Raw genomic sequence first — 17,038 nt, forward strand, 5'->3', positions numbered from 1 at the left:
GAATTGTATTTATGTACATGATTTGGTGCAACCAAAGTGTTGCCGACAACACTTTACACGTGATAGGCAGAGATGCCATTTCCTCAGCCTCTCCTCCTCTTTCAACTGCTGTGGAAGGCCAACTGATGTGGCGGACAAGGGTGTGCTCCCTTCAAGTCCGGAGTTCCAAATCTGCCTCGTAGACGTCGATATATAAGAACATCTGAAATTTTGGATGCTAAAAAGCTTCGGCGTCCGATTTTTCAGACATCCTGCCCAAATTTCAGGTCAAAAACAGCATTAATTGAGCCCCCAACTCTGCCACATCTTTCATCTCCATATTGGAACCAGCGTTTTCTTGAGTTAATACATTTGCGACCGTAGCAGGGCTTGAAAGGCAGCTTTGCCGCAATAGCGGGGTGTGATGAGGTGAAGCATATTGAAAATCTAGGGACCACTTCCAAACGGACGTTGACTGTCTCTTGGCTAAGTTCGACCGTAACGGAGCTTGAAAGGCAGCTTTGCCGCAATACGGGGTTGTGATGAGGTGAAGCATATTGAAAATCTAGGGACCATTTCCAACCGGACTTTGTCTCTTTGCTAAGTTCGACCGTAACGGAGTTTGAAAGGCAGCTTTGCCGCAATACGAGAGTGTAATGAGGTGAAGCATATTGAAAATCTGAAGGGGTCACTTTTAACCGGACGTTGACTGCATTTGTCTTTGGGAAGTTCGAATAGTTCGAATAGTAAAATTTCAGTGCGAATCGAATCGAATAGCAAACACTATTCGAAAAATATTCGAAAGTTCGAATATTCGCACAGCCCTAGTTTTTAGACGTCAACGATCATACTTGTACTCGTAAATATACGGTGCATGCGCGCGTGTGTAATTAATAAACCAGGTGTGTTGTGCCCCGTGACCGCTAGTAGTCCCTTCCTAATCTTACTACGCTTTTCTGCATGACACCAGAGTAATGCGGCGAAAGTGATTTAAGAAGCGCTTTGCACAAGATAGAGGTCAAGCTCCTTCGTCAAAACCGTCCGCTTCGTCTCTCGGGGTCTTCATCCACCTTTCATGGGACTTCATGACGGACCCGCAGCCCAAGTTTCAGTCTTGTTTTATAGAACGTCTGATTGCGGGGACATGGCTTGCATCGACGTGGCAGGCACGTGTTAACAGAGTACAAAGACGCTGCCGCCTCGAGCATAGAAGCACGCATCAACGCGTCGGAAAAAAAAAAAAAAAGCGCGGCGTCAACGTCATCTGTAATCTAAACGCGAAGGCACCTAAAGGCCTCCAAGATTCGCGCGCACTACCTGGGAGGCAACAAGGCACCGGTGATGGTCGCGCAGCGCGCATGCCCTCGCCCGCACGTGACTGCCACGTCTTCCGCGATAGCGCGGGAAGCACCTGCTCGTACCTGTGCGCTAGCGTACGTTCGTATCAAACGTCGCGGAGTGCAAATCGGTTCGCAACAACCGTACTCCAATACATTGCAGGCTAATGGCCCTTGGCCGGGACCACAGAAAAATTCGTATCACCCCGAAATTCGTACGAGCCGTGATCGTATCACCGAGGTACTTTGCTAACGCCTTTGTTGGTAACTATGTTGGCCCATGAAATTTCATGTGACGACACCTGTGAAAGTGACGTCATGTCAACAGACATTCTGTAGACTGCCTAACTGCTTGCTGCCGCGCGTCTCTCCGTGTGGACGACGACAACTCCTGCGCTTTGCTCACGTGCAGTGTTGTTTGGCCTTCTGTAAAGGTGCCGCCTCCCATCAAAAAGCAGAAGTTTTTGACGCTTCAGGAGCAGTCACCAAAGTCGGTGCCCACAGCGACAACGAAGCTATGCAAAGCTTATCAGTCTGCGTGGCTCAAGCCATCAAGCTCCTTCAAAGCAACGTGAAACAGAGCAAGATCAGCGACTTCTTTAAGTAAATTTTGGTAGTGCGAAGTAATTGGTGTATGTATTTTTCTATTTTCGCAACAACAAAATTCTCACGAGAACGAACAAAAATCGCTTCCCCAGCTATTTCTTTACTGAGGGGTTCGACGGTAGCTAATTTATGGTCGCAACGCTACTTCATTATAACGAGGCTCAACCTTGGTGAGAAGAACGGAATGAGAGAGAATGGCTGTAATGCCGAGGATAAGGGAAGATGGTCCTGCAGATGAGAGATGCAAATTCTGGTGTATCGTGTGCCAGAACCCCGAAGTGATCACGAGGCACGCCATATTGGGTGGGGACTCCGGATTAATTTTTACCACCTAGGGTTCTGCAACATGCACCTAAATCTAAGTACACTGGCCTTTTGCATTTCGTTGCCACTGAAATGTGGCGACACAGGCTGGGAATCAAAACCCCTACCCTTGAGCATGTCCAAATAAAGCAGAAATTCGGGGGAAGATGGAAGTTTGAAGTCCCTCATTGCTCAAGGCGCAATGAGGGAAAACAGTATTCATATGAACTAATGATACCTTCAAGACGTCCTCAACCAAGTACACCCGGTGATCCCATTTACAATACACTTCGCACAGATAGGCTTATTAGTTTTCAATGTGTGACAAACTACAATCACACCAACACACCTTGTACTTGGAAAGATGTTCCTCCAGGTGCCGCTTGAGATGGCACCGCAGCGGGTGCCAGAAGAGCTCCCGACCGACCAGCGCCCGCGACACCGCATGCACCAGGCAGTGGCCGTCACCGTCCACGTGTACGGGCAGCAGCCTGTCCTCTCCGTCGTTGTGGGCCCGCACCAGTGCCAGGGTGCCGCGCAGGTATGACAGACTCCCTGACACGTCCTTGCCGTAGCCCGCCACGTCCACCAGCTCGGGGTCGATGCGGAAAGCGCGCACTGCCAGCACGCTGCAATCGAAGTAGGCGCCCGCGCCCATCTCCGAAAGCAGTCGAGCCTTGCCCGATTGCTTGTCCATGCCGTAGGTGGTGAGCAGCGGCGAGACGAGCTTGCAGTGGTAGTTGGACAGGCCACGCACCTTGATGGTGTCCTCGCCGTGCTTGGGCACAAGGTTGCCTGTGCAACGGTTAATGAAGCTAACTTCAGTTGTGTACAATGCAACCTTCACTTACTAGGCCTACTTCCTATATGTAAGGCTGCTAGCGTATCATAACACACAGTTCAAATAATGCTCTACCTGCCATTACTGGCTACTGCCTGTCTTCTGACAGTATATTGGCTTTGAACACACAGTTAAAAGAATGCACTACCTACCAACATTGGCAGGGTACTGACAGTATTAACCTCACACCAGAAGGAGGTTGTGATGTGCACATTAACTAGAATGTTTCTGTTTAGCATTTCTACATCCCATCCACTCAGCCACTGAGCAGGAGAGCAAATGCACATGCATTCTCAGCTTAGCAGTAAGCAGGCTAGCAGACCTAGAAAATGCACTCCACTGAGAAGCTGCCTAAGTAAAGCATCACCACTCAATTTCACTAGAACTCTCAGTCCGAGATGGTTGCCTACAGTGAACTCCAGCTTGAATAGGTGGATAGCAAAATGGCATCTTCCGGTTCGATGCCTAGCTCTTCGCTGTTTCAAGGTGTGTGCCGTTCAATGTAATCGGGGAGAAAACACGTACTTTCTGCGACGCGGTTGTTACCAGTTATCCTGCCTCCTGCCCGATTACACTGAACCGCACACAACTTGAAGCAGCGAAGAGCTGAGCCTTGAAGGTTCCGAGAACCAGAAGTGCTGTAGCAGACGACGCGCCGTTTTGCTATCCACCTACTGCTTTCCCAGGGGGGGGGGGGGCACTGTGCCCCCCCCCCCCCCCCCAAAGATTTCTGTATAGCGTATGATGCCCAACATGAGACGGTACTGATGACACACCCAAGCAATACTTTATGGTCAAGGGCATGCCCCCACCGAAAAAGGTTTCTGGCTATGCCATTGTCTACCAAGGGTCTTAAACACATGCAGCCCACACATCACTGTCCCACATTTTTTGTTCTTTTCTTAATAAGTATGTTCATGAGCTACACAGACGTGACTTGTCTCAAGCATTTCTTTCGTGAGGCACCGCAAGTGGTCACCATGTGTTAAAACATAACTGTGGAAGAAAAACTATTTCAGAATCGGCGTCCTGATTTCAATCATTCAGGAAATCAGTACAGTCGCCGACCGTTTATTCGGACGCCGAAAATTCGGACATGCTCGTTTATTCGGACACCTTCGCGGCACCGCCACTCGTCCCATTGAAGTAATGTAAACTCACGACCGAAAATTCGGACGCCCCACAGCCCACCGTTCGATTTTTCGGACTCCGACTGGCTGATAGAGTGCGACGTTGAACGCCATAACAAGCTGTCAGCAATGTTTACAATATTTTTACTGGGTTGCCAGCACTGAAATGTTGCACTGGCTATAACTGGAGATCGTGCCAGTGTCAAAAATCCACGCAGAAGTTACCGATCTCGAAGGCTATGTTTGTTGGCTACACGTAACGGTTGCCTTTTGGCTTTAGCCAGTCACGTATCCATTGAACGGCTACAACGGCCAAACAGCAGGCCAAGCCAAGCCAAGCTTGGAATCTGCTCTGTGCGGCGTTTGAGGCGAATGACAGCGCGTATGAGTACGACGCGGATCCTAATTCGGACGAAGAGATTACGACAACAGATTACAGAAGCGCTGCAACATCAACTAGACCAACATCGTTTCCTTTTGGCGTGTGAGGGTTTGCGTTCTCATGTTTCTGTGGCTAGGCCTGATCTGCATCCCGAGCTTTGTGTCCTGCTCATGCGAGGCCTGATCTGCTGAAATTGCTCCGACGCTACCCGTTCCATGTGCGCCGTCGGAACTAAAGAAACGCGGCAACTACAAGGCCCTGACGATGGCGAAAAAAAGCGGCGATTATTCACCAGGTGGAAGTTGCTTGGGAGTTTTCGCCGAGTTGGGCGATGAGATCCGTCAGCTACTCGAACCAGCGCGTGTGGACAGTGACTGTCGTGATGATGCACCTCCCACACCACAGCAATCAAATGCGGATTTAGCGTAGGCTGTTGCGGTGCTATTGAAGACCCGCAGGGGTGGCCAAACATTGGCTGAAATACAGGCCGACTTGGTCGCGCGTAAGCGTACATGTGTACAGACGCGCACTAACAAGTTTTTTCCGGCCGCTGGACCAATAAAAGTGCTTTTTTCTGGTGAATCCTTTTTTTCGGACTCCCGATTATTCGGACTTTTCAGCGGTTCCCGCCGAGTCCGAATAAACGGTCGGCGACTGTATCGATGTGTTTCTCTAATCCTGACACAAAATCCCCTGCAGGAATGACGCATATACGAGATATGGGAAATACCTTCTTTTAAATGATGTTTTGTTTATTCTGGCCCCCTGTTCTTATCTTCTTCGCTGTCCTGACCCTTGCGAGAGACTAGTTTTGTAACTGCGGCCTGCTAGCTGAGGTGAGTTTGAGAACCCTGATCTACAGCATACATTCTACTATACAGTGAAAGCCTCAGAAATGTAAAACACTGGTTGTTAACGTGTTTCATACGCATCTCTACGTATCACACTGAAAACGACTGCGAACTGATCGGTCCATTTCCTAGCTCTGAAGATCCGGCAAAGACAGAAACACTCACTAATGAGGATGTTTCGGATGAGCGAATGAAAGGCAATTCCCGGGTTGGACACCTCCTGCACATCACGCAGAGCTGTCCGGTCGTGGCGCTGGCCGCACTGGGGGCACTCGACACTCTGGTCGTAGGACGGAAAGAAGAGGCGCGCACAGCACGCCTCGTCGGGACACGTCGCGCTCAGCACACGTGGCTGTGCGGGCTCCTTGGGTGCGCCACCACCTCCTGCCAATGGCGTGTCCATCCTCTCTGCTGTTGGCCCGAGTGCGCGGGATCACCTGCATGGAGACAGGATGACATTGAAGACGAAGTCCAAGGCAAAGATTTTTAGGACAACAAAGTTGCAGAGCAATAAACTGCCATACATTAATAGACCATGCATGAGCAAGGGTAGCGAGCCTCAGCCTCGAAAGCCTAGACTAGAAGACATGCATAAACATAGATTAACACTATTTGAAATAGAACAATTAACAAGTCAGTGTAGAGATAATGAAGAAACAGCAGAGTACTAAAGGTCACAGAGGCTAACAGCATGGAGGACAAAACCTTGGGAGCAGTCCGTATAAATAAGCCTGTTTTTAAACTGTACACCTTATAGTCACCAAGAACTACCGCTTTCTTGTGGGCAATAGCCCCTCATTGTTCAAGAACTGCCACATGCATCAGCATTTCAACAGTGAAGCTGTCTTTGGCTACCCTGTGCCATTATCGTAGTAGTAGTAGTAGTAGTAGTAGTAGTAGTAGTAGTAGTAGTAGTAGTAGTAGTAGTAGTAGTAGTAGTAGTAGTAGTAGTAGTAGTAGTAGTAGTAGTAAAATAAAACAAAATGATGATGATGCTCAAAATGAGACTAAGCTCTTAGCCTACCCTTAGATGCACTCGCGCGCTTACAGTTTCACTATCCGACGGCTTTCCTGACGTGTAACGGGCTGAGCTATTTTTTCGATCGCACAAACATCAAAGCCATTGGCTTCTCCAGACAAGTCCAGCAATTTGTGGTGCAAAAGGACATTCATGATTTCAATGTGCTCTATCTAGGCAGGCTGCATCAGATTGTGCAACTACATAAAACTTTTAATCACTTCTTAAAAGTGCAAAGTTGTTCTACTGATAATTACATTTGAGCCTCTGTGACGTCCTGCGTGCCCCAGGGTAAAGTCTGAAGCCGTTTCTTATTCCTCATATGAATGAGGATTAGCCTAACGAATGTCCCATTATATTTTTTAATTAAACAAATGTCACATAAACCTGTCTTTTTTTTTAAATTAACAACTTTAGCACAATAAAAGTTCCTTTCATAACTATATCATCCTAAACAATGCCTTTTGCAAAGTCTGCTTTCATTGGTGCGAGGAGTGGCAGGTGACTAAGAATGCAGACAAATATGAAACAATAACTAGATAAATATGCAACTTTCCTTACAATATTGATAGCACAATGCCACTCCTAGTCATAAGCCACAAATAGTTAGCTTTAGCCTTTCCAGTTTTGCGGTAATCTCCAATGGGAAATGCATGTTATAAAATCTACTTTCAACCACCCTAAAGCGACTCTTCTTCAAGAAAAGACCTCTTTATCTAAAGCTAATCAAGTTCCTGGATTATGACATGATTGTTCAACCTGCTAGAGCCTGTCAACACTGTTTGGCAGGGGAACATAGCCAGTAATTCATTTTGGAGGGGGGTTACAGGCCATCTTGTGTGTTTATATAATGCTGTAAAAAACTGAGGGGGGTAAAGATATGGCTGAACACCTGCACTGTTTATCACAATGCCGTTTGATTTGCTTTCACAAACATACTTCCCTACCTGCCTAGTGGTGCCCTCCAGTGGCAATGAATTGAACTAAGCATCCTCTTGCAGAGTGTTGTTGAAAATTAGAATCTGGGGTTTTACGTGCAAGACCACAATACGATTATGGGGCACACAGTTGCACAAGTCAAGATTAACCTTGACAACCTAAGGTGCTTTATCGTGCATCGCAGTGGTCTAGTGGTTATGGCGCTTGAATACTAACCCCAAGGTCGTGGGAACGAATCCTGGCCATGGCAGCCTCATTTTGATGGAGGCGAAATGCTAGAGGCCCATGTACTGAGATTTGGGTGCACGTTAAAGAACACCAGTTGGTCGAAATTTCCGCAGCGCTCCACTACGGCGCCTCTCATAATCACATGGTGGTTTTGGGAAGTAAAACGCCAGGTATTCTTACTATTGTTATTAAATCTAAATACACAAGCATTTTTACCCCCATCTAAATGCAGATGCATGGCTGGGAATCAAATCCATGTCCTTGAGCTTAGAAGCTCCAGGCCTTAGCTGCTAAGCTACCACAGCGGGTGACTGTTGTGCTCTCTCTGTATTTTATAAGTCAATGAATTAAAACTGTAGAGCAGCTAGCTGTGAAGGGAATGACAGACACTGCTCCGATCCAGAAGGGTATCAAGCTCAGAAAGAATGATAAAAACAAGAGAGAGAGTAGCGAAGTTATTTGGGGAGTGTTCGGTTCCCAATAACTTCACTAACAAGAGCAATAAACAAATTTCTCAGCAAACAAGGCTTTTGAGATAACATGTCTTAACGCTAGACATATTCCAAGTGTTTCTGCAAGGTGCCGTAAGACTTCATTTTTTTTTGTTGGTACGACAACATGATCAAGTGTGCAGCAACGTACTAACAAGTCGCAAAGATACATACAATAAGTTGTGCAAGTCCTTCACTGTGCAAAATGCTTAGGCAATCCGTGGATCAAGTGCATGCTGTAGCTCAAAGCATGACAGTCTCTGACATGCATTCTACTGACAGAAACTAGTCTTAAAGAAGCCCTAAACCACCTATGACAATAAGAATGAGTGTCACACAAATACACACATATTACATACATACTGTGTACATAATACTGTGTCATCACTGGATTGATAAAAAAAGAACGCTGTAGAGCACACAGAAGCTACAAACATAAAAAACAATGTGTAGTCTTCTCCTTATTTGTGTTCTCGTCCGTTTTTTTGTGCTGTTACACAACACCATGAACCATTACCAACTGGCCCAGCTTACCACGCTTTTGCATAAAAATCAATCCTGTGCTCCTCTCCGGGCATTAGTGGGCCCTTAGTTGCATGTCGTGACACAAATGGGGTTCAGTGGGTGATGTCGGCAGGGTAAATGCCAACGATTGGCCAGTTCGTGATGGACAGCAGTTGCAACATGATAAGCACCGACTGTGTTCTGTGAGAGCTCGTTCAGTGCGAACCGCTCATTCCTAACTTTCCACTCAGTTGATGTCATGTGGAGGGCAATTGGGGCTAGACAGTAAAGGTACTTTTCTTCAGATTTCCTGCAACCTGTAGCTTTCACCACAGTTCATGGAGTTCTTTTGGCCCCTATGTTCATTGCATGGTGTTAAACTGCTGTCACTTTATAACAAAATTTCCAAATCGGAGTGGCTTTGAGTTTGTATGCCATGTGTTGTAGTATGCTCAGGGTATGTTTCGTGTCTGTGACAAACATTGTGCTTATCCTTTCCTTTCTGATCCTTGTCATCTATGCAAGGCATGCCACCGGGCAAACCTATCCGGTATGTATTAGTAGGCCCCCTTTTTCACGTCAATCATACAAAATCGTAGATTCAACGTAAACAGAATGCGAGACAAAAGTATGGATTTGGAGATCAATCATCTGTGCCTCACATTTCTCATATTTCAGTTGGGGTTAAAAATGAACCAGCAGACTGAACGGCAAGGCAATGAGATGATAGCTGGTGGTCGACAAGATTAACAGGACAGATGCCAAGTGATTAGGGAGTGTCGAGAGATTAGCAAATTTGCATACACACGATATAGCTGGTTGATGCAAGTCCCGGGAAAGTGAAGATCGCTGTTTCGAATTCGACATACAGCATGATGATGACGATTAAACACTAATCATAGTTCATGTCACACTGAATCGGATATCGCACAGAGAGAACACGTGTTTTTGTCATGAATCATTTGCGCATGCTAACCAAGCGGGTATGACCGATCAGATTAGTTCACGCATGTCGTAACCTGCGCAACTGTTTCTAACGTTGCTGTCAAGACTTCATTCGGTTCCACAGACTCGAACCGCTTAAAAAACACAATATCGAGGTCGGGAAGCACACGCTATCGACGCGACAAAAAACAAAACAGGAAATTGAACGTGCGTGAAAATCGTAAGCTGCGAGTACAGGCTTTGTCAATTTGGGAACTTTATAACCTTACGGACAGCGGCCCGTACTGCATCGAGTTCATGCAAAATGCCTTCTCGCCACCAAAATGCAGCAAGGTGATTGGAACAAATGAATACGATATCCGCATGCCAACAGCTAAAGCTAGGACCCAAACGTTTGCTTTTTTGCAGGACCCACAATGGAGCAAAGACTCGCTCTTTGACGCACGCCTTCGAAGCTCCTAAAAACGCTTCCCCGATTCTCTAACGAGCCAAAGCAAAGAAACAGGAAGCGCTCACGCGCAATATGCAGAACAGCACAAAACGAGAACACAGACCGCGGAATTCCTCACCGAGTTTTTCTTCCGTCGGTGGCACAGGCTAAAAACGCGTGCTCAGAGAACAAAGCGATTTCATCTGCTGATGTCAGAAGACGTTAGCAAAGCAAACATCTCGATTATCTTTGCGAGTCAACTAAGGACAGTCAGGGATAAATCAGCAGCTCCCAAACGCCAAATCTCGCTTGTAAACAAGCTCCGCGTTTGTCTTTGTGGGCCGCCCGCCCGCCCGCCACGAAAATCACCTCGTTTCTCCTCCCGACAAAAACTTACGTCAGTTGTAGCGATGCTCGTGAAAGGTTCGGAAGCAAGTCATTTGCATCCATCTCAGTGATGACTCGTTCGTCCCATGACAGACAACTGAACGATTACAAACGTCCACACACGAGCACGCTAGTTCGAGCCGAGCCAGCTGGGAAAGAGCGGTGAATCCCAACAACAGGGGCACCGGAAAATCTCCAAGCTCCAAGAGCCACTGGAGCCACCACCAGCTACACCAGCAAGCAACTACAGCGACGCCAAGCGATTTCGGGGCGCGTTCGTGTTAACCAGTTAGTGCGAAGTTCTCGCTTCTATTTTCACGTCGTGTGACGTCACTTGCAGCCGGATTGCCTGTGAACACGTTCGTTTGTTTCAACGGCCACAGCTGCGTACGGAATGAGAAACCGAAACTGCACAGTCCCTAAACTCCTGTTCGACAAAATCTTGCTGGTTCTTTACTGTGCGCACGTACACACGCGTGAAGCACTCATATTAATGTATCACTACCTATTAAGCAGGCCCGTTCCGGGGTGCTTCTCACACATGGTCGTCGGCAGGATTTTGCCTTGGGGGGTGCAAACCCGTGTTACATCGCGGCTGGGGGAGGGGGGGAGAGAGAGAGCTGGCATAGCTTAATTGGGTGGGGGGAAAGTGCCGGTGTGGCTTGAGGGGGGCAAGTGCCCCTTTTGCACCCCCCTGCCTACGCCCATGTTCTCACATCATGCGTTAGAACGCGATGAGGTATGGCATGCACGAAAACGTTACACCTGAGAACAACTTACCCTCAAATGCATTTTACATAAACTGTGAAAAAGGGCCCCACGCAGCTCGAGCTACAAGATATCCGTGTTAACAGAAGTGATAAAGCAAACTTTTTTTCCTTTCAGCAGCCCTCTTGCACCGACAAGATGAACGCACCGGCCAAGCCGAAGTCAGCCATTTAGTCATACGTGGTAATTTTGTTTGGTTTCGTTTTGAAAGAACGCGCAGAAACCCGGCCAGCGCTGATTCATTCCATTTTACATATATTGGAGCTTCCAGTTATTTATAGAATAATATGGGGCGTCGTAACTTACGCCTCGATCACAGCGCTTCTTGAAAATTACGGTCAACATGCGATCCTATGTTGAAAACATATCGACGTGTAAGCCAGCAGTATACGCAAATGCAGAACCTTCGAAAATGATTCCGCTTTCGCTGGGAAATTTTTCCCCCTATACAATGAGCAAAATTCCTTCGAGATTACTTTCTTTTATCAAAGAGCATAGGCGTGCGCACGGGGGGGGGGGGGGGGGGGCGCCCAACCTATTCACTTAAGAGGGGGGAGGGCGCAAAGTCAGCCCCACACATTGGCATAATAGGGAGGGGGGGCGCAATGTCAGCGCCATACATTGACATAATTGGGAGGGGGGGGGGGCGCTGCGACGAACCTTGCCCCCCCCCCTCCTGAAGGGGAGCTCTGCGCACGCCTATGTCAGAGAGCTTGCGGGAACGTGGATTTGAACACCACCTGTTACTCGAGGAAGCTGTATTTGCACCTACGTAATTTAAAGATACAGTATCATTCTGTTTGCGTTAAGCATCGCATTGTGCTCTTGCTGGGAAACTTCTCAAATACTTCAGTCGTAATTCATCACACACACAAAAAGCAGCCGAAAATTATATAAGCGTTATGAGAAAAGTGTGCTGCGAAAATAAAGCCGATGAAAGTTCGTCTTGACAATTCATTATTTCACTGAACATAGACGCAACTGAAGAAAATTTTACCTCCGAAAACAATTACCCCGAGTTTAAAACAAATTGTAGCTGATAACGTACACTCTCCCTGCGGAGTGTATACCGATACAAGTGTACAAGAAATTAATGCTTTAAATTTTTGCATCAGCCACAATGACGAGCGCGCACGTGCCTTCCACAGTGGCCTATTAGTATAGTTTGTTATCACGGGTTCAAAAGCGAGAGTTAACTGAGGGACAGGCAAATTTGTGCAAACAAAATAAAAGGCATCTTCGACAAATCGCACCGACGCGCACCGAGGCACCTATGCGCCACGACCGTTCGATGAAATGGCGCACCAGGTCGCACCGGTGCGATTTGCTGAAGATGCCAAAAAGCGACATACCCCTGTCTCTGTCGATTACAGTGATGTGGTACAGTGGATAGAACAGGTAGCTGTGATAGAACAGTGATATATCAGCAGTCACTACTTGTGGCTGAAGGGACATTGAATATATACTAGCTTATGTGAGAAAAGACCGCAGCGGATCCAACGTTCCCTGCTGGAATCCGATGTTGCAGTCCATCCTGAGGGATTTTTCGTCTGCTCTTATGTAAAAACTCCTTTGTCTCTCTCTCTCTCTCCTTCTCTCCCCGCGTCTTGCGCTGGTCGTAAGTTGCCTGAATGTATGATCCGCGCACTTTCAAAAAACAAAAATTAATTTCTAAAGCGGGTGTCTGTTCTTTTCTTGACTGAGTGCCGTGTGAACATCTACGATGCTTATTTTTCTTCATGAAAGTTACCGAGCGCTAAGTTTTGCAACAAACGCACAGATCTAAAGGCGAGAGAGCCAGTCCCGTCATAACTGCATTTTGTAACGCGCTGCCAGGAATGACGAGGACCGAAGAACAACGAAAGACAACACAAGGTGATGCAAAAACTAACAATTCACTTTATTTAGAGCATGGAAAGACTTATGTACAGGCTCGGTCCGTGTCATTCCTGGCAGTGCATTACACGATGAAGTCGTACCAACTATAGTCCCTGTTGCAGCCTTATTAGCTGTCATAACTACTGCACTGCAGTTAAAAACAACAAATAATGTCTCCTATGGCTTTCCTTGGCTTAATTGTTTGTTGTTTTAATTAGATTTATTCCATGCAATTCACTTAATGCAGTTAGCCCGGCCCAAGTCCTTCAACGCTCTGGGATAGCTTATTGACTTCGCCCCTGAGCTTAAGGCCCGAACACACGTACGCGTTGCAGCGCGTCAACGCGTGACTTTTTGTCGCGGCGTCGCGCCCTCTCCCTCTGGAGAGGGAGGGCGCGCAGCTTCACGTAGCCGCGCGCCCTCTCTCCCCATAGGGAGAGGGCGCGACGCCGCGTCAAAAAGTCACGCGTTGACGCGCTGCAACGCGTACGTGTGTTCGGGCCTTTAGAGAGCGCCACTCCCCCACTCCCCTCCCTTTTTACCCTTTCCCATTGTGCTCTGGTAAATGAGAAACCTAGATACGCCTCTGTGCTCGGTTATATAAACACGTAAGGTTTCATAGCTCGAAGAAAGCCGCTGTGTGCCTGCCGTTCCATCTCGCGTCCGTGCAGCCCTTCATAGGAGGAGGGGGGGGAGGCGTTTAGGGCGGCTTATATATATATATATATATATATATATATATATATATTATTCTGGGGGAAAGTCAGTTTCGTCGCAACTCGCACAGGTGAAGCCAACTGTCTCTAGATGTGCTTATGAATGTTATAAAAATAAATATATTATTTCGTGTGCATTTCTTGCATTGATTCACTGTGCCGATCGAATCGCGCATTTAAAGAAATTTGCATTTGGATACGATTTTTCCAGAAATAACTCAGGATGTAAAGGGTTCCAGATATGTAAACGAAAAGCAACTAACTATACCTGAAACGCAGAACATTCATTACTTGACTCACTGCATTGAGAACCTCATGCACGATAACGCCATATTTTATTTTCACACCTACTTGCCTAAAAAAAGTAGGTAAAATGCATGCGTACTTGGCATTACAGCAGATTCGTAATGCACAACTAAACGAATGAATATGGAGTCGTAAACTTTTGACACCAAGGTAGCTTCACGCAGGTAGCTTCACGCTCAGGCGCCTCGTGAAACAGCACGCTGCGCCAAGAATCTTAGTTGAACACGGTGTACGTAAGCCGTCGTGTGCAGTGTCTCGTGGAAATATGCATGCAGCAGTACTATGATACCTGTTTTCCAGTTTTTCTCGTACCACATCAACCGAGTAATCATGATTAAATCATTATTCGGAAAACTCGAGAGTTATAATTTCCCCGCACAAAGCACTACTGGCAAAAAAAAAAAAAAAAAAAAAAAAAACGCCAGGCCTGCGCTGAACCCGCAGCACAGTCACAGCAAAAGCTGGAAGAGCGGCGTTTCTAGAACCCGTTAAGCTCTCTTGGGGCTACAATACAAGTACACTAGAAAGGTACCCACTACGCCATAAATCACAATTTTTGTGAAGTTGGGAAGCACCCACTAAGCCATTATTCGTCATTCTGCGGAGAAGCGAGGCACCAGCTACACGTCTGTAAGGCATTATGTGCACTTTGTTAACGCGACGACTGATGACGACGAAGAATTATGGCTCAGCCCTTTGTAATGGGTTGGAATCTTTAAACGGGCCACCAGTTATGTAATTTGCATTGGGTGACGCCCGGTCGCTATTTCCCTCTCCCGTCATGCTGTATAATATCCGTTGACGTGGGAGAGAGACGGGGGGGGGGGGCGAAGAACTTTACTGAGACCCCGAGGAAATGGATCATGCGCTTATGGGCTTCCTTGGCAACCAATACAAGTGCACTTGCGAGGAACCCACTACGCTATAAATCATTGTAATTTTTGAGAAGTAGGGCAGCAGGCACTGTGCCATTTTTCGTCATTCTACGGAGAGCGATGGTACCTGCTAAACGCATGTAAGGCATTATGCGCACTTTGTTGATGCTGTGCCTGATGACGATGAAGAATTAAGGGCGAGACAGACGGTACGATTTTTCATGCGATTCGACGTCCGACACGGCGGAGGGGAAACCGGAATGGTGACCTTTCATAGCATCGTACAGCCACCATTCCCTCTCCCCCACCGCCGCGTCGGCCGTCGGATCGCATGGAAAATCGAACCGTCTGTGCCCCGCTTTATGGCAGAGCTCTTTCTAATGGGTTGGAAGCATTCAACAACCTACTCGTTGCGCAATTCGCATTGTGTGACGCCTGGTTACAGAATTAGCGTTGTGCGACGCTTGGTGCTTATTTTACTCTTCTACTACGCTATATTGCATATGCTAATGTGGTTCCTTCCCGACATGAAGCCTGTATAGGACCTTTTTGCAAAGCAGTTTCAAGCACCGGCATGGCTCAGAGGTTGAATACTGGGCTCCCACGCAGATGGCCCAGGTTCGAACCTCGTTCCATCCTGGAATTTTTTCTTATTTCGAGCGATACTGGTTACGGACACCGGCGGCGGCGGACAACTACGGCGCCAAAAACGGCCGATGAAATGATCTCATAACAGCTTTCGCTGTAAAAATAACCTTCAGCGCTTGGCAAATGGAATGGGTGCCACAAAGCAACAGTTGACCTACCGAGGGGGGGGGGGGGAGCCCCTCCTTAAGAAATGGAAGGGGGGGGTGAGCAGCCCCCCCCTCCTTTACTGTAAGCCCTGCGTCCGTGTCAACGTGATGCGCCACGCATTTCAATATGACTGACCGTCAAAACCACCTCGTCAACGCCGTACCAGCTTGTATAGATTTCGATCACGCTAACATAACCCACGAAGAATCGAGCATTAGCGGTTTCCAACATCACCGATGTTGGAAACCAAGGTCACGCCTAAACAGACATTTCACACACTTCCGTGAAACGCTATAGGTTCAGTAGCGACATCGCTTTCGCGCAATTGGAAGATTTTGAATAGGGGGAAAAAAAAAAAAGACGCACGAATGATTTCAACTCACTGCGATAGCACTGGCAGGCTTGCCGAGTTGTCGGAGCAATGGAATCAGCACGGTGATCAAAACGTGCAACCCCGGCTAACGGTTTTCTCCTTCTTCTTATTTACCGAAGTATAGGGGTGACTCATACCCGATACGGGGGAGTGGCCACGAAATATAGGGGAATTGTTCCAGTAAAGGACAGAAAGGGTTAAAATTCCTGGGCTGCTATAGACAAACACATAAATTTAAATTGCCGATTTTTAATAAAGAACTACTTAAAGTGACACTAAAGTGAGATAATGAATCAGTTTAGACCGATAAATTATTACTTGAGCGTTGCATTGTTGATGATCTCGCCAATGTTTATTAATAGCAGAGAAAATGTAGGCCAAAGTTTAATTTTAAAATTTCCCGCTGAAATCTCCGCACGTGAACGCCAGCGTGACGTCACGGATTTTAAGCTGTTTTTTCGTATTTTGGGTCACATTGGCCCCCCAAATTTTCCTAAAACTTTAAGTCTTTCGCACTGTCAGAAAACAATGCACTTTATTTTTACCACTCAAGAACTATGTGGGCCCTAATAGAATCCGTCAAAATCTATGACGTCACGGCCGCTGGTATGGACACTTTGAGGTGGCGTCGCCACCTGCGACTTCATTTTGCGCTTTTTCAAGCTAACCAAGCTTCTCGCATAAAGAGTGTCCATTTTGGTACCTTGCAAGCGTAACTTTCAAATACGGAAAAAATTCGTTATTCCCAGTTATGTTCGGGGGACGATTTCCCCAGTACGGATCAACGGTGACTAATCGCAGACGGCGCGTGACGGAAAAGGGGCGCTCGGAAGGGCCATTAGGCCGTTCGCCTCTACCCGCGCCTTTGTAGCCGAACCCCGCGACCTTTTGTCGACCGCTCCTTTCGCGGCGGAGTCACCCGTATGGCGGAAGCGATCTCACGGAGACTGACAACG

At 47.3% G+C, this 17,038-nt stretch overlaps 1 protein-coding gene across 1 annotated transcript in view; it reads right to left on the reverse strand.

Moving 5' to 3' along the window:
• LOC119405978 (deubiquitinating protein VCPIP1) overlaps nt 1-10,603 on the reverse strand; it is a 97,557-nt gene extending 86,954 nt beyond the window's left edge. Inside the window, exons 1-3 of the mRNA XM_037672799.2 lie at nt 10,382-10,603; nt 5,595-5,866; nt 2,575-3,020 (exon numbers count right to left, since the gene is read on the reverse strand). Of these exons, the coding sequence (XP_037528727.1) occupies nt 2,575-3,020; nt 5,595-5,832 (684 nt within the window). The 5' untranslated portion in view covers nt 5,833-5,866; nt 10,382-10,603. The remainder of the gene's footprint in view (nt 1-2,574; nt 3,021-5,594; nt 5,867-10,381) is intronic.
• Between the last annotated feature and the right edge of the window lie 6,435 nt (nt 10,604-17,038).

Source organism: Rhipicephalus sanguineus, chromosome 9 (genome assembly GCF_013339695.2).
Source record: "Rhipicephalus sanguineus isolate Rsan-2018 chromosome 9, BIME_Rsan_1.4, whole genome shotgun sequence".
Taxonomy (NCBI): domain Eukaryota; kingdom Metazoa; phylum Arthropoda; class Arachnida; order Ixodida; family Ixodidae; genus Rhipicephalus; species Rhipicephalus sanguineus.